An 18,655-nucleotide genomic window follows, 5' to 3' on the forward strand; every position below is an offset into this window, starting at 1 on the left:
TTTTTTCCTGACACAACACAAGCTGCCACTGACATGCTGCCGTTGATGTTCTGAATTTTGCAGTGGTAGCTGTCAAGTGCCTGTATCCTATATGAAAATAAAAGGGGAAAGCACAAATTATCTAGACAAGGGCAATGCTGTGATAGAAAATGCATTCCTCTCCTGTGGAGGAACAGACAAATTCTGAACATGTTAGAAGCCTGAGAAAATAACAATACTTTTGCAGGATAGTAGGGTATTTAGTTTATGAAGAAATAGTTTCATTGCAGTCTCTTCTGATAGTTTTTGCTCTACTGCTCTCTGGGCTTGGCATGGTCTTAGCTTCACTAGTACTGCAACCCTATGGGGTCATGTCACAGAATGAAAACAATGTCTGTGTCCTAACTTGACACTACCACTCTGTGAAATGAAGTTTGTTTCTGTATGCTGCCATCTCCCTGGAAGATCTACAGTGGCAAAAAAGAAAGAAAAAGAGCCCCTCTGGTAGATACATATGAGATAAGCAGAACATACCCACATTAGTCATTTTACAAGCAATAACCCAGAACTGCACAAAAAATGATCTATATTCTATGTGAAGGTGCTGAGAACACTGGAGCTTGCATCCAATACTAGTCCTACTTGGAATAGACCCATTGAAGTGAATGGGCATGACTAATTTAGGTTCATTAATTTAATTGGGTCTCCTCTGAGTAGGGCTTGGTTGGATACAACCTTGTTTCATTCTGAATGGATTATGCACATTTTAGCAAGTGAATCTATTTGTTTATATGTTTATCATGTTTATACCATCTTTCAGTTAAAAAAAACACCCCAAAGTGGCTAACAATAAAATTCACAATATAAAATAACCACTCCACATAAGATAATAAGGGTTGTATCCAACTAAGTTCTACATAAAGGAAACCTATTGAAATTAATGAACCTAAATTAATCATTATTATTATTATTGCTACATTTATGTCCCACCTTTCCTTCAAGGAACCCGAGGTGGCGTACATAATTCTTCTCCCACTCCATTATATTTTCACAGCAACCCTGTAAGGTAGGTTAGGCTGAGAGACTGACTGGCCAAGGTCACCCAGCAAGCTTCATGGCTGTGTGGGGATTAGGTCTCCTAGGCTGTAGTCCAACACTTTAACCAATACACCAAACTGATTCTGTCCATTAACCAATGGGTCTGCTCTGAGTAGAACTAGCATTGGATGCAACCCTATGTAATAATATAATAAAGCTTTATAAAAATAAAGTAAGAACAGATTAAAAAATGAAAAAAATGTTTTTGGCTCATTTGGGGAAAAAAATTCTGGTTGTGTGCCAAACCTCCATACTGTGTCCAACAGAAATTCTGCATAGCCTTTTCTTTGGAAAATTCTTTCCAGACTTTATGAATACATTTCTAACTTATTGGCTCAGAGGTGCATTAGATAGGGTTGCATTTTGATCATGTTTTTCTTATAAAGTTTTGCTCAGATACTGTCAGAGGTGGGGGGGGTCTAGGGGCAAGCAGACGGTTCAGCATGCAGCTCAGTCTGTGCCAGTGTGACAAATTGTTTAGATTGAAGAGCCAGGTTAGACTTGGAAGCTTTATAGGACTAAAGGGTACACCCTATTGGCTCCATGTGTCACCTGATCCTTAATAGGCTAGTAGCTGCAGTATCACCCTACAGCCTTTTGCAGTGGTACTGCATCACAGCAGAGATCAGGCAAACTATTTTCTCTGTACTACCTGTAAGCTGCCACAAAATCAGAGGGAATAAAGTGCCTAGAGCAGGTATGGCTAGAACAGTTATACCTGTGGCCCCCCCAGATGCTATTGGATTCTAAATCCCATCATCCCTGACCATGGGCCAAGCTGGCTGGGGCTGATGGGAGTTGGAGTCCAACAACATTTGGAGATCACAGGTTACCCATTCCTGGCCTTGACCCTATTGACTGAGTCCTCCCTTTGGGACCCCATCATTTAGAGATGCCCCTAAGATAACTTTCCTACCATTACTGCTCCATTGGGAGGACCTCAGATGAGATGCTGAACAAAGCTGCCATTATTATTACTACTTTTTATGGATACAACACAGTTTTTGTTTTTTCACTTAACATTATGTGGTGGATTATCTGTCAGTTTGACTGTTTTCTGGATGTATAGACTCAAGGCTTTTAACACCCTACAGATTTAATCTGGAAGACAATACATTCTATCCAGCCTTTGATGTTTTGCTGTTTGAAATAACTTTCTTGGACATGCCACATTTCTTAGAAATGATTCTGACATGAGGGATAAAACTGTTTTAAAAATGTCACCGTAGTGCTATTTGATCATTCTCTAGCGGTATCACACAATTAATAATTAACAATTGCATGGCAGGGAGGCTAAGGATGCACCTTCTGGCTCCACTGTTGCATACCTGTGGGCTCCACTTGCACTGTCCACACGTGGGGGGCTGTATAGATTGAAACCTGCTCTACATGGGCTCTGCAAAATGCCACTGGAGCATATTCCCCTACGCAAGCATTCCCCCTCCACACATGGCTGGCTGGGCGGAGGGAAGCCTACTCTCTCCCCCATGCCATCTTTAATCATGTGAGGGGGAATAACTGAACAGGGTGCTTGGCTTACAGCATTCAGTTGAAATCCCAGCTGTGTTACTGAGGAAGGCAGAAGTCAAAATTTTAATTTACTAAACAGTGTTAAATCTGTCTCTGATTCATCATTCACTTATCGATATATACCTGTGGGGACTGTTTCTCAGCTACTGTATAGAAATCTATACAGAAACTTGGAAACTCAAGGCATTTCCAAAGTAATCTGTGATATGACCCAAGGGGCTTTGGCCAGTGAATAAAAGGGGGGGAAATCCAGAGGGTCTGTGGAAGCCATTGGACATGTTTAAAGTAGTTCTTTGGATCCCAGCCGTTGGAACACTTGTGGAAGTTTTCCCCTTGTCTTTTGTAATAGTATATGGCATACTGAGATCAGTATCCTTGGGTTTGCTTGTGTGGTGCATGTAAAATTGCCAGATGTTCCTTATTTCAAGGGAGTGTCCATAATTTCATCCCCTCAGTGCTCCAGTGCTATAAACCATAATGGATGCCTTTTATTTACCAGTGCCTTAGCTCCCTTGAACATTGTAGCACAGAGTACCCTAGCTCTGCAATATCCTATTGGCGGTGGAGGTGGGGAATAGATTTGGCAGGCTGAGATCTTTTGCTAAGCCGGAGATACTGAGAGGGAAGCTGTGTTTGGCATCTGTAGCATTATATGCAATCCAATAATGTAAAGAAAACAGTGTTACGTTATGTTCAAACATAGATATAGTGTTGATTTTTCTACTGTTCCACTGAGGGACATTATTGTTCGCTTTTCCTGCATTATTGATTTGAGCCTTCTGTAAAAATCACATAGAAAAAAATGTACCAGCTCGGAGGCTGCAAGAGTTCTAAAATGCTAGCAAGCAAGATGAATAGAAGACACAGTCTTTGTCCCCCCCCTAATTTACAAGCCAAATACCATTATGTGGGCATAATTTATGTCTAAAAATAATTTGCATTTAAAATTCAAATGGGTGAAGCAGTTAGCAAGGAGCCTTTTGCTTATTTTCTTGTGCTTTGGCACAGGTTACTAACTATTAGATCAGCTCAGCCAGCCAGTCAGTATAAAGTTAATTGGACTTCCCGAAAATCAAATGGCCTCGGCCTTGAACTAATTCCTAAGAATGTGATTTAATAATGACACTGGAGACGAAGGACTGGAAAGGTGCTGAATGACTGTCTAAACCAATCAGCAAAGCTGTAAATTACACTTCTGAGATTCCCAGTGGCAGATTGAGACGCTTAGTTAAAATCTCAAGGGGAGGATAAAGCCATACATGGAAGCAATTTGTTAAGATGCCCGAGCTTACGTAAATTAGAATTTAAGCTTCATTTTTAATTTTCTCTCTTCCTCAGCATTTCAGCTGCCAGGAGAGATTGCACATGCAGGATCAGGAAGAAGAGCCTCAGATCAGTGGGGCTGCTTAAATTATGAACTAGAAAATTAAAACAAATCAATTAGGGCCTGAAGGGTGGGGTTGTGTTTGTTTTTTTAAAAAACAAGCCAGGGTCAAGTTCCAATGTAACATTTTTTGCATATGAAATGATTTTGAACGTCATCTATTGACCACATATGTGAAAAGGTTATTTTGGAACTGTAATTTGCATAACTTCCAAATGTCATTCGTGAATGTGAAATGTTGGATAGCATCAGCTCATTTAAAACAGGATAATTTTAGTTATAATTGGATAATTTGCTCAATGCAATAGCACCAAGTAGCTATTTGTATGAACAAGTCCATCAGTTGTTTCCTACCTGCAAAGAAAGAACAAACCTGATTGCTATGGAGCACCCCCTCCTGGTCAGCATAAAAGCAAGTGCTGTGTGCTGACTTTCCATACAAATCTGGCTTTGCATCTGCTGGAAATTCACTTTGATTTGGGAAATGCAAAAGAGCGGGTAGGGGAGACTTGCTTGTAAACCCCATTGTCCACCACAGTATTGAGTGTTGGGCTGTTCTCAGGGGAGTGCAGCATGGCAGGAAGTAATGTAATGAGCGTCTGTCTCTTCCAGTCCCAACATCACTATTCTGTATGATTGTCTGTACACCTCTTAAATGTGTGCTGCATTCTACATGCTGAAGATTTTAAAAGTGTAATATGCTTTCCCAAGTGACACCAGAAGTGTCTTTTTGTTTCTCTTGTGAAAAGTCAAGATCAGATGCTTGCTGTTGGTTGCCAATCATCATAATTGCCATAGGGCAACAGCATTGTGGTCTTCGCATACTCCAGAACATGCTTGGCATTCCTAAGAGCACATAAACTAGGGTTGCCAGGTCAGAAGCATCCCAAACCCTGAGATTTCAGGGGTGTGCCCTAGTGTTGTCATAGGGACATGCCCTAGTGATGTCGTGGGAGCACCCTAGTGATGTCATAGGGGTGGGCTGTAGTGATGTCATTAAGCATAATATATTAAGCATCAACCACAGTTGCTTGGAGCATATCACTCAAACAAAAAAAAGTTAACTGATTATAAGATAGAAATCTTAGCTAAATGAGGGTGTTTCCAGGTCCAGCTGAAGTGACAGCATCATTTCTTGTCACCAGTTTAGGGAGCCTGGATAAGAAACATTTAATCTAGCCTACTTGCTTCTGGCAAGAAGGATTTAAGTGCCCTCAGGCCAGGCTAGGCCAGGCCAGTCACTAGAAGGCTATTGTAGGAAGAAAGCCTAGTGTTGTGGAGATGTTAGATGGGTGCACTCAGGAGTAAAGGTAGATGCCCTGAAGGCTGCAATTCTAAATACACTAAGCCCCAAATAACTCAACAGGATTTATTTCTGAGTAGATATTGTTAGGATTGCGCTGTTGGTAAGGCTTGACTAGGGATCCTCTGCAAAAATATCGCTATCAAAGCCGGGTTGCCAACCCCCTGCCTGCAATGCCCTGCCTACCTTTTAACGTGGCTGCTCCAAACTTCTTTACAGACTTGACTCTTCATTGCAAAATGAGTAAGAGTTAAGAAGATGCTCTATTCTTTCCTGCCTACTCTGTGGGCTGCTATAAACTCACTTTGACAGCCAACCCAATTCCAGTGAGTAATAATTGACACATGGCTTGGTCTACCTTCAAAGGCAGTAGACTGGGAACAGCAGCAATTGAAGCCACACTTCCCAGTATGTGAATTCTCTTTTACCACTATTGGGCAAGAAACAAACCATCATGCAAATAACAAGGTGCATCATCAGTGGGTTTAAGGGGGTTGAGCTGACCACATGAAACCACTGTTGTTGCTTCTATGGATGTAAAGGAATAAGATCAGAGGTAAATGAAATACAAATAGAAAAAGAAAAAGAAAAGACAGTGATGATTTCCTAAATGCAATATCATACCAACCACAACAAGATTCCTATGAGTGAGACAGAAAACTCAGCATCCCACAACCAGTCAGGGTTCCTATCCAAAACTAAAAAGATCCTGGCAGCCAGTCAGCCAAGGTCACAGAAATCCCCATGCAGCACAACCTGACTTGGGCGCTGCAGTTAGTGCAGAATGCTGTGGCACAATTGCTGACATGAGTGAGACCCTATCAGCACATAATACCTCTCATCTGAAATCTGTAGTGGTTGCTGATTTGCTACCAGGCCAAGTCCAGGGTGTGCTTTCATGTTACGGGTTCCACATAGTGCTTGTTCTGCTCTTGTAAGAAAACAGTCCTTTAGACAGCACCTACGCTTTGAAACTCCCTACCTATTGACATTAGGCAGACACCTTCATTGTACTATTTTCAGTACCTGCTAAAAACCTTTGTTTAGGCAAGCCTACCCAGGCATCTAGAAGCTATTATGTTTTTCATCTGTTTTTAACTCATTGTTGGTTTTATTATTTTGAATGTTTTTAAATATCTGTCTGTAACTGTTTTTGCCCATACTTTTATTGTTTTAATTCCTTCTGTAAACCGCTTTGAGGTTTTTTACAATAAAGTGGTATATAAATGTTGTAAATAAAACACATAAATAAATTTTGGAGTCACTGTGGCCCTTGGGTCTCTTTCCTCTTTTAGGCACAAAGGAATCTGCCTAATACCGAGCCAGGCCATTTGATCCCATCTAGCTCAGTACTGATGACATAGACTAGCATTGGCTCTCCAGGATTCCAGGCATTAGTCTCTTCCAGATATTAAATTTTGCATGCAAAGCATGTGCCCTACCACTGAGCTACAGCCCTGTTTAAAAAAGTATATTTTAAAATTGTTCATTTCAATTCATTAATGAATGCACAGCATACTAGGGCAGATCCGCACCATGCATTTAAAGCACATTCAACATACATTTAAAGCATATGAATCCCACCACGGAATCATGGGAACTGTTGTTTGTTAAGGGTGGTGGGAACTATTACTGTGCGGGAGAAGCTACATTTCCCAGGATTCTTTGGGGAAAGTCATGCGCTTTAAATGCAAGTTGGATGTGGTTTAAATGTTCTATGTGGATCTGCATTGCTTCATAAACTTTGCCTGCATATAAATAATTTTAATTAAATTTTAAAAGATAAATAAGGTACAAAGTTTACTTGGTGACCATGGGTTACTCACCATCTCTCAGCCTAATCTGCCCCTCAGGGTGAAAACAACAGAGGGGGATCATGACCACCCCAAAGAAGGGCACACTTAAAATGTAGAGGAAATAATAGTTGACAACCATAGTGTGAAATCAGATACATATCAAGACATAGTATGAAGAAATATTTATCTAACAATGAATGTCAAAGATGTTTATTATTTACACAACCTGTAAATATATTTATAGTACAATCCTATGCATGTTTACTCACAAGCAAATCCCATTATGTTCAATGGGGCTTACTCAAACAAGGAAGCATGCACAGGTCTGCTATTCAGTGATAAGGAACTTCAGTCACCCAATCTAAAATTCAGAATCATGCCACTTTAAGCTGTTTTGCAATTGTTTTATACTTGTTTTATAGTTATTGGATTTTAAATGGCTTTATTTCTTGTTGTGAGCTGCCTTGGTTTCTAATCCTATCTTACAGAGTTGTTAAAAATATTCCATATACACACATACACCCCATATAATAGTTTATTGTTGAAACGAGTTGGCCATTGCAAAACATTTTTTTTAAAAAAGTATTAGTTTTTTGCCAAATAAAAGCAGTGACACTTAAGTAAGCCCTGCCTAACTGCTTTTTTAAAGAAAGGATCGGAGTGGGAGAGAAAGATTTATAACATAATTCTTTTCTATGTTCACTCAAAAGTCCCACTGATTTATAGCACAATCCTAACCATGTCTACTCAAAAGTAAGTTCTACTGAATTCAATGGGGTTAACTCCCAGGTATGTGGAATTAGCATTGCAGGTTTATTCCCAGAAAAGCTTCATATTGGGAAGATTTTCAAAATGGGTTATAAACAAGGCAAACTGCTCTGTTCAGCAATCCAGCAAAATTTAAACTTGTTCAACTTCTTAATTAGAAAAGTATAACACTGCAGCATGTACACTTTTTAAAACTTCTGTTCAAAAATTATTGGAAAGGTAAAATGTATAAAATGCCATTTTTCCAAGTAATAAAACTCCCCTGCATGTACACTTTTTTATAATTATAACTGAACTTGTGTACTGTGTATGCCTACCAAGATCCTGCTGTGATCTTCTATTGTAGCACAATCTTATGCATGTTTACTCAGAAGCAAGTCACAATCCTGTACAGAGAAAGTACTCTTTATGCTGCTGAAAGCGATATACAGTATTTACTAAATTCCTGATGTGAGACAAGCAGGAAAAGGAAACTGTTCTCAGAACATGAAATGGGGTTTTTTAGGTATTGCCTGGGGGAGTCAACAAGTCAATCACAACCTTGACTTCACTTACTGGCTAAAAGCCTGAAAGGGCAGGGATTAGAGCAGCTGGTTACTAACAGAAGTTGCAGGGGGGGGGCAGCGGCTGACAGTTTGGTTTATATCTTTTAAACCAGACCACTTAGAAACTTAATTTTTTTTTTAAATGAAAGCTAAGAGTCCGGAGATTAAGGTGACTAACCTGGAGAGGACCCCCAAAAACCAGAGTCTACGGGCAAAAACCAGACACCTGGCAACCCTAACACAAACATTAGAACCTGCTTAGTATGGGTTAGTAGCAGGGCTGGCACCAAAGGGCGGCCAGGTCAGGCCCTGGCCGACGGCCCTGCAGCCCAGAGGGGTCCCTAAAGAGCCCCTCACACGGGTGGGAAAGTAGCACTCCCCTGCCGTGGATCTCAGGGAGGGAGCTTCTAGGCTGTCCGCCTGTTCACTCGCTCCACCTACCTCTCCTGCCTTCTGCTGCTGTGTGTGCTGTGCATGCAGGGCTACCATCAACCAAGATGGTGGCAGAGGCTTCTTTAAGGGGCTGATATCTCTACCGCCATCTTGGTTGATGGCAGGCATGTGCGTGCACACGTAGAGTACCACACATGCATGTCATCAACCAAGATGGCGGCAGAGGCATCAGTCCCTTAGAGAAGCCTCCACCGCCATCTTGGTGGATGGCAGTCCCACGTGTGCAGCGTGCACAGCAGTAGGAGACCGGAGAGAGGTAGGTGGAACAGGCAGGAGCTATGCGCCTGGGCAGGCTGGTGTCCAAGGGCCCAGTAATGCCTTGCCCCGGCCCTGGTTATTATGACATCATCTTCCAAGTATAGGTCAGGGGTGGGCAGACTTCCAACTTGCAGAATCTACTTTGGTTTTTTTATTTTCATGTTTACTAGAACCTCAAGATCCACCAGGACATCCAGAGGCAAGAGACTTACACAGAAAATTAAAGAATTCTGAGGCCAGGAATTTGTTCTGAGTGCCTGAACTGAGGACAGCCAGTGTGGTGTAGTGGTTAGAGTGTTGGACTATGACCTAGGAGTCCAGGATTGAAATCCCCACACAGCTGGGTGACCTTGGGCCAGTCACTGCCTCTCAGCCTCAGAGGAAGGCAATGGTAAACCCCCTCTGAATACCAGTTACCGTGAAAACCCTATTCATAGGGTCGCCATAAGTCAGGATCGACTTGAAGGCAGTCCATTTCCATTTACCTGAACTGAAAGAACTCCCAATCCTTCCACATAAAAATCCACTGGTAGTTACCCCAAGCTTTCTTCATCTTAGCAATTTTTTCCCCCGCAAGGTAATGGGAGTTATTTTGTTGCTATTATTATTAAAGAATTGGGAGTCAAAAACTTTGCCAAATCACGCAGAGATTTTTATTTTTATTTATTTGGCAAAGTGTATATACAGCTTGATTGTAAATAGAACCTCTAAGCAGTTTACCAATAAATAAATTAAAAAAACATTAAAATTGTCAATAAAAGACAAAATTAAAAATAGGAATTTAAAAAAATCAAGATATAAAAACAGCTAAGCAGATTAAAACACATGTCAACTTCTACATGATAAACTTACCTGAACAAAAATGTTTTTAGCAGGTGCCATAGATCTATCCTGATCTATCTTCTTCCCGCATCTGATACAGGAAATTCTGAAGCTGATTTAAGCATCTCTTGGGCAAGGAGCCAAAGCTTTAAGTATATTTACATGGATAAGGATTTTCATTTTTAGGGTAGTAGCAAGATTCTCAGCGCCATGACTGGCAAAGGTTGTGGGTGTGAAAGTCCCTGTATATTCCAGGAATTCTCAAGATGAACTTGGGGATACCACTACAGTAGTGGCTAAACCTGCCCTGCTGCTTGTGGCGATTGATTGTGCTGTCTACTTTTGCACTCTCTCTCTTTGCTATGACCCAGATTACCTGATCACTTTGTCCCATAGAACTCAAGGGGAATCATGGAAAACTGAGCTAGTCCCTATCTATACAGGTCCACGCTAGAGCAGGATAAATCCCAGGAAGCTGGATTTTTATATATTTATATTGATTTCAATATATATGGTTAGTCAAGCTTCATGGCTCCCTTTGTGTCAGACACTAAATTTATTGTAATATATTCAGTTATTTGGTTTTTTTCCCCTCTTCCTTCCTTTCTTTCAGTATAGCCATGTAACAGAAGATTACCTTGTCTCAAGACATAGCAGCCAGATGGATCTTTTCAGCCAAGCTCAGGTTCGATAATTAGTTATCATACTATGGAGCCCCACAGCAGGGACGACATGGACTTGAAAGAGGAAACTGCACAGGTGTGGTCTGAATCAGCTGAGCAGGAACAGAATACTGCTCAGGTGACTAGTGGCTATAGAGTTCTCTAATTACTAATTTTCACATGGTCTATGTATGAATAGGACAACCTTGCAAATAGCCCAGCATGCTTCTTAAGAGGGGAGAGAGAGAGAGAGAGAGAGAGAGAGAGTGTGTGTGTGTGTGTGTGAGAGAGAGAGAGAGAGAGAGAGAGAAAATTGTCATTGATATATGTGAAACTTTGTCTTGGGGGTTGGATTTCTGCATGATACAGAAATTTGCCTGAGTTTACATTTTATTTTATGAAGTTCTCCTAAGATTGTAAATGCCTTCCCAAAAAGCTTTTGGGTTTTTAAAAATTCATTTTTATTAAAGAGAAAAGTAAAAATCATAAGCTATAACACAAGAAAGAAAAGAGTGAAGAAGAAAGGACATTATAATTTGTGTTCCAACATATTATTAAGATCTAATTTTCCATAAATCTAGCAATCTACATTCCTAAAACACATGTTACAAGATATATATGTGAAACACAAAGTAATACAAACTTAAATAAGAGCAAACATAGAGGGTTTGAGGAGGATAGCATATTCTATTATATATATTAACAAAATGCATGTAACGATTCCTTTTTTTAATACTAATCTAGAAAAAACTTAATTATAAGTTCAAAAAAGGAAAAAGGTTATTGGGTGCCCCAGATATTAGCCTATTCTGCCATGACTGTTACATTATAATAATAATATTATTTACAAAGAAGATAAAGTTCTGCCACATACTCAAAAAGGTGCCCTTTTTTATTTGTCCCTGGCTCAGTCTTCATTGGGGTTAATTTTTCAGCCATGGCAAGAAACCATATTTGATTAAACCAAGTTTTTTTAGTCCCTTCCACAAAGTTCTTCCAATTTTTAGCAATAACCATTTGAGCTGCTGCCAAGAAAAACCAAACCAGCATTTTACAGAGCAATCCAACTCGCGGGAAGCCGGCGTAAAGTTCCACCGCATCCAACTGTCATTCAGGAGCCTCTGGGTTGGCTGAATGGCAGCTCAGCTGGGAGCTGAGGCAGGGAACAGAAAGTAAAAGCTGGCTCTCCCAGATACCCCTACTGGGCAATAAGCCCTCTCCATTGACTTCTGTTGCAATTGTTTTCATAGACCAATCTTTTTCCTGGGTTAACTTTTGCCTGGATAGGGAATTGTAGGAGCACTCCAAACACAAATTGGATGTGGCCTAATGCCTCACCTTGGCCCCTCCCCTGACACGCCCCCAACACGGCCCTTTTTCAGGCCTTACACCGGTTTAAGCCGGTTCCATTTGCCCCGGTATCAGCTGAGCTGGCTGGGTGCCAGCTGAGCCGCACTGGCCTGGCTGATCCTCACCTGAGCCAGGCTGAGGGACTTTCGCCAGCATAACCTGGCTGAGTTAGGACCCAGTTGGCTCAGCTGGAGATCCGCTGCATCCAACTCCCTTCAACCCGGTGTAAATGCAAGTTGGATTGTGCCCTTAATCTATTCCATTTCGGTGGGAAAAGCTTTTGGTGAAGTTAATTGGATCACATAGACGTGCAGGGCTATGAGGGAAACCAGGGCCACTTAGACCAAGGAATTCTTCACATATAATTCCTCTGTGTGTAAGCACATTTATTTTATTTATTTATAAATATATTTGTGTACTGCTATTTCATTATTTTTAAAAAAAATCAAATTGGTTTACAAGAAATAAAAACCATACAATAAAAACCATTAAAAATACAGTAAAAAACAAAGATCAGCTATTGTAAAAAGATATCTTCTTAATTGCCTGCATAAGCCTGGCAGTACAGAAAGGTTTTCACACCATCCAGAAGAGTTTTGTGGCACTTTACAGACTCATACATTTATTATGCATAAGCTTTTGTGGACTACAACCCACTTCAACAGATGCATGAAGTGTTATGTTTAGTTACTGGCAGTGTTTGTTTTCCTCACTGGTATGGAGTACCAGTTTTTTTTGCTGTCTGTGGCAACCATTGTGTGCTGGCACCCATGGCACTATTATCAAGGTATGAGTACTGTCACCTCATTTTTTACTAAAAGAGCACTGGTTACTGGTATATACACACATGTTTTTTGGGGAGGGGGTTATGAACAGGCCAAATCGAAATGAAATGCAGAAAAGTACAGACAGTGATAATTATATAACTAACCTTTGTAATTCACAAATGGCTGTTGGTAACACAGACATCCTGGCATTGGTAAGGCCACTGAAGATGAACAATTAGGATGTAATCTCATTTGATCAAAGCATCCTTACAGTTGTAATTTTTCCCCTTGATACAGATTTTGTCTTCTTAACAGCTGTATAGCAGGCCCAGTTTCTCCCACTCACTGATCTGCATACAAGTGTTAAACATATTGGATTTTTGTGTACCATGATGCTAATAAAGGCACACAGTATTTTTTTTTTTTTTAGGAAATAAAATAGCGGCTGTGATTGACCTTGGTGGCACTAAATTGATTTCAGTCCAAATATCCCAGTTGAACTGGGTCTTGAATTGGACTGTTTGTGATTTATTTTCAGTGACCAATTTTTTTTATGAACATGGCATTTTAGGTTGGATTTTCTTGTTCAAATGAGTTTGATTATTTTTGTGCTGTTTCTATAGGAGTTGGCTATGTAAGTTGGACCATTACAGATATGCTTATAGTAAGTGTCCCCATACATTCTCATTTTGTGTCTGGGCACTACTTTACATTTATTCTCTGCCCCCGTTTCTCTCATCCTCTCCAGGTCCACTTTGTCCCTGAAGGTGGAACTGTGGCTCAGATTGTATACAGTGATGACCAGGACCGTCCTTCACAACAAGTGGTCTACACAGCCGATGGCACATCTTATACCTCTGTGGATACCTCGGAGCATACTCTGGTTTACATCCATCCTGTGGAAGCCACTCAGGCATGTGACATCCCACACCCCTATTTCTGCCTACCCATGGCTTCAAAGAGTAATAATTTCATTTGGGACTTGGGCCAGCTGCCTGCAAAGCTGTGTGAATGCCTAATAGCTCTCAGCTGTTCTTAATCATCTAACCATTGGTGAACGGGGAGTTTGGACTTTTAATTCTAAATGAGAGTGCAGATGTTGTAATCAAAAGCTGCTGGGAGGCTATTGAGTATGAAGTCCTGTCCATTTCGCTTCTCTGAAACTGGGATAATTTATCTTTTTTCTTCTTCAAAGACCACATGAATAATCATTGTAAAATTTCAGCCATTGCTGTATTCTATAAAAGAAGGGGGTTCCTAATTCATTCTTTCCTAAGTCCTCATTTGTGCTGCCAAGTTTAGGTAACCACTAAAAAGTCAGTCATTTGTATTTTTCTAATCATTGTACCAGCTCATGGTCTTTAAATGGTGACATTTATTTATTAGTTTCAAACTTTCTATCTTTAGGAAATAATTCTAACAATGATTTGTTTGCATTCTCCATGCAATACTTGTGAGATGCAGAGGGGTTTGGAATATGTTATCAGGAGTGCACTTAGAAGAAGAAGCAGAGGAAGTAGCTGCCTTAAACCAGGTCAGATCATTGGTCCTGCCAGCTCTGTACTGCTGATGCTGATTGATAGGGTTTCAGATGGGATGGGAGTCTTTCCCAGCCTTACCTGGAAATGCCAGCAACTGAAGCTTGGACCTTGTGCATTCAAAGCACATGCTGTAACCCTGAGCTATAGCCCATTGCCTGTTCACACAGGACACTGATCAGGCTTCTTGGGATTTTCCATGGTCTTGTCAAATGAGAGCACACTGTAGAACACACCTAGAACTCCTGTGCTGCACATTACTGAGAAAGATTAGTAGAGGTTGGCAAGCTGTCTTTCAGGGAAGCTTATCTGTCATTACTGATCTTCTCACTGAGGACTCCTTAATAAGCATCTGAGGAACTGCAGGAACATGGTTTGGAAACCCCTGGTCTGATCTAGATAAACCATATAGTAACACTAACCTACTAATTTTCCAAATCCCAGTGCATCCTCTACAGGAGATTTTAGGACCATCATCCTCACTAAGTAATGCAGCCGAGGCTCTGCTCACGGCCGGAGTTCGATTCCAATGAAAGGAGGAAGTCGAATCTCCGGTAAAATGGGTCGAGGTCCACTCAGTCTTCCATCCATCCGTGGTCGGTAAAATGAGTACCCGGCGTACGCTGGGGGGTAAAGAAAGGCCGGGGAAGGAACTGGCAATCCTACCCCATATATATGGTCTGCCTAGTAAATGTCGCAAGACATCACCCTAAGAGTCGGAAATGACTTGCACTACAAGTGCAGGGACACTTTTACCTTTTTAATTGCACTCCAAGTGTAAAGAATTACACTTGGCTTAAATTGCCATGCAAAGTTTTATTTATTTATTACATTTATATACCACCCTATAGCCGAAGCTCTCTGGGCAGTTTACAGCAATTAAAAACATTAAAAACAAATATACAAATTTTAAAACACAAAAAACAATTTACATTTTTTAAAAAACAATTTAAAAACACGAGTTTTGCTTTCAAGCTTTGATGTGACCATCCTTGACACTTTGAGTGTGTGTGCACATGTGTGTCAATGCAAACAACTTGCTACACTTTGGAAGCTGTATCGGTGCTTTCTAGATGAACACTGTATGTAAATGTAACATCAGTACTCCATGCTTTTATAGGCAGAATGCTGGCATTTTGAGGCTAGGAGTGCCTTTTATGATTGATATATTCATACACAAACATCCACACATACATACAGTACATGTAGGATATCAGAATTAATTTGTTGTAATGGCCAAGATAATCCACATGGTGAACATGGAATAAAATCAGTCATTTGTCATTTCCCTTTCAGCAAGTTTGCTCTATCACTGTGAGCTTCAAGTAACCAAACAATACTGAGACTCTTCTAATCATACATTATTATTCTGTTCAGACTTTGTTTACAGACCCATCCCAAGTAGCATATGTCCAGCAGGATGCAGCGACACAGCAGGTAAGGCCTAGGCATTTCTCTTTATCCTAATGCACTCCTATTGGTGGAGTATGCAGAGAGTTACTTTTCTTGGAGGCAGATTTCACTGGTATACTCCATATTTCATCTGAAATATTCCAAGTTCTCTCCCAGGCAGGAGGCAGCCAATCATTTTTTCAAAGATGGTAAGATAGATCTGTTGTTGCCTGTGGTGTGCATACTCATTTCTTTTGTCCTGTTATTGTCCCGGCAACACCCGTTTGATGAGATATGATAGTGGGACAGGAAAAAAAAGAAAGTATTTGCAATGAAGGCGCTATCATACCAGCTTCATATTGCTGATTAAGCCCATTTGTTTCCAGCCATAGTCATGCAATTCTAGAATGATGGTGATCACAAACATCCCTAAATTAAGAAAGTGCTTTTTAGTTTAGAAAAATGATGAGTTGAAGGGAACATGATAGAAGTGTATAAAAGTATATGTGGTGTGGAGATAGTGGATTAGAAGATGTTTTTCTCTTCTCATAATATTAGAATCTGGGGCCATTCATATGAAGCTAAATGTTGGAAAGCTCAAGAAAAGCAAAAGTATTTTTTCACACGGTGCACAGTTAAACTATGGAATTAACTCCCACTAGTTGTAGTGACAGCTACAAACGTGGATGGTTTTAAAAGAAGATTAAACAAATTCATTGATAAGGCTATCAGCGGCTGCTAGCCACAATAGCTATATTCTCCTTCCACTGTGAGAAGCACAGTGAATTCCAGTTGCAGGGAATCATGGGTGTGAAGAATGCTGTTATACTCTGATCCTGCTTGTGAGCTTCATATAGGCCACTGTGAGAATAGGATGCTGGACTAGATAGGCAGCAGGCTTTTCTTATGTTGTTAAGGTGCTCTTACTCTGGCCAGTTAAAATGATAAAAGGCCAACAAGTGTATTAGTGGTGTTCCTTTAGTTAGCCCTGTAAAGTCAGTTTTTAAAATATTAAGAGGATTGCTTAGCTGAGACTTCCTGTTCAGAAAAGATATGACTTTATCTTTCATTTGAGTGATAAAAATCAACCTGTTTTATTGTTTTGTATATACTCCCACATGATTGGGAAATAACAGTATTTCCTTATGTATTCTGGCAGAAGTTTTTTGAGTTTTTATTTGGGATATAACTGTAAAAGCTAAAAATTCCAATTACTTGCTGCTGTGTCTGATGTATATAGTCCTGGTTTTCTGCTTGATGTGCTCACTAGTGTGAAATTGACTACGAGCAGCATGAAATTGAGGGCTGGGGAGGTAAGGATTGGAGGATGCAAAAAGATGGGATCCTCTATTTGAAAAGCACTAGCTTCTCATTTCATCTCCTACTATGTCATAGGAAATGGATGATTAAAGTGGCAAGGTTTAGTATCCTTTTAGTCCTAAGCTACTATGTACAGCTACTATGTATGTATGTAATTCACAGTCATTTTCATAGCTGTATTAGTGACATATAAAGTGATACGATACATTTCAGTTAATATTCTGGAAATCTCTAGTACAATAGATATTAAGCCATCACTGTTTAGAAGACGCTAGGGTGTTTTTTGGATGGAATTTCCTCAAACTAATGATTAGATGCTTTTGGGCTTGGCTGCATGTTACACTCACCCAGCATAAAGAGCCAGGTGCTGATGGTTGTAAATTTTGAAGGCTCCCTCCTGACATTTAAGGGAAGCTGGAGGGCTTTGATTTACAGTCATACTAAGAGAGAAAAGAGGTTACTACCTGGTGGGCTTTTATGGTTATCGTTAATCTCTCTGAACCAATCTCCCCTGCTCCCTAACTGCTAGGGGAGATTAGCTGAGTAAGATAATTGGAGTGTCTTTCCTTTTTTTTTGTATGACTTCAAGTGAGGTACCTTCAGCTTTTCTTGATGGTCAACTGTTGGAAGGAAGCCTTCAAAATTCTCTATAGTCAGAGTATGGCAGCTTTCTATTTGGTGAGTGTATAGCCAGGCTGTTTGTCCAAAAATGAAAATATACAGGAAGCACAGGCTTCAAAAATGAAGATACCATATTGTAACTCTACCTCATACCCAGTAAACCACAGAATTGACCTATGGGAAACAAAAGACACCTTCGGTAAATTTTATTTATCCAGTCTGTGCTCTGGATTAGGTTCATTTACCCAGAAACCAAGATCAGATGACTAAGATTTACCAAACATATCTTCCATCTCCTGTAAGTCAGCTCCAGAAATCAGTAGTGGTACTTGCACTGACCCTGCATTTTCCCAGTGAGGAAAAGTATATGTCTTGTATGCAGACCTGCCAGGTGACAAAATGGATTCAAGGGAGAAGACAGGAGTGGTCACCTCTCATGGGATAATCACAGTTCCCTTCATGCCACTCTGGGCTCCTATTGGGAGGAAGGGTGGGATATAATAATAATAATCAATCTGCAGCCCCCACCCCACCCCTGAAAACCCTTTTAACCCTGAAAAGCTATTCCAGAGGGACCCTAGCTGCCTGGAACTATTGTTGGCAGGGAGGATAGCAGGGGAAACAGGTGGTTCTTTCAATTTCTAAAATACTTTCTAGCCAGAGTTTCAAAAATAACTTAAAAAGCAATGTTTGAAACTGTTTTGTCAAGCAAAGAATAAATATGAACAACATTGTTGAAGGTTCATATGGAAAATAGAAGAAAGGCAAGAAGAAACATTGTATAAATATAACATTAAAAGAGGTAGAAGCAATTGAGAAACAGTTAGCAAAGCATTAAAAAGTTGTTCATATGCCTAAAAGGATGACATGACTGGAACATAGAGCAAGGCTGTGATCACTAGGGCAGGGGGTAGAACTGTTCAATTTATGTTAAGTCATAAAAAATTAATAGCAGTCTGAAGTCGATGATTGTGAAGGTGTGCAGGAAAGAAATATGAGGGGGCAAAAATCATGAACATACATAAATTAGAATGAATAAATGAATGCTTGAAATAAGTTGTCAAAGAAA

General features: G+C 40.3%; 1 protein-coding gene across 13 annotated transcripts in view; it reads left to right on the top strand.

The window, feature by feature from the left end:
• Positions 1-18,655, top strand: part of PRDM10 (PR/SET domain 10) — a 107,005-nt gene that overhangs the window by 26,083 nt on the left and 62,267 nt on the right. For 8 of the 13 annotated variants that reach the window (XM_061592656.1, XM_061592653.1, XM_061592651.1 and 5 more), the window contains exons 2-4: positions 10,550-10,737; positions 13,464-13,628; positions 15,631-15,690. In XM_061592656.1, the coding sequence (XP_061448640.1) occupies positions 10,645-10,737; positions 13,464-13,628; positions 15,631-15,690 (318 nt within the window). In that variant the 5' untranslated portion in view covers positions 10,550-10,644. The remainder of the gene's footprint in view (positions 1-10,549; positions 10,738-13,463; positions 13,629-15,630; positions 15,691-18,655) is intronic. The other 5 variants (XM_061592655.1, XM_061592658.1, XM_061592659.1 and 2 more) reach the window with 2 other exon arrangements.

The sequence above is a fragment of the Rhineura floridana genome, chromosome 12, assembly GCF_030035675.1.
Source record: "Rhineura floridana isolate rRhiFlo1 chromosome 12, rRhiFlo1.hap2, whole genome shotgun sequence".
NCBI lineage: Eukaryota > Metazoa > Chordata > Lepidosauria > Squamata > Rhineuridae > Rhineura > Rhineura floridana.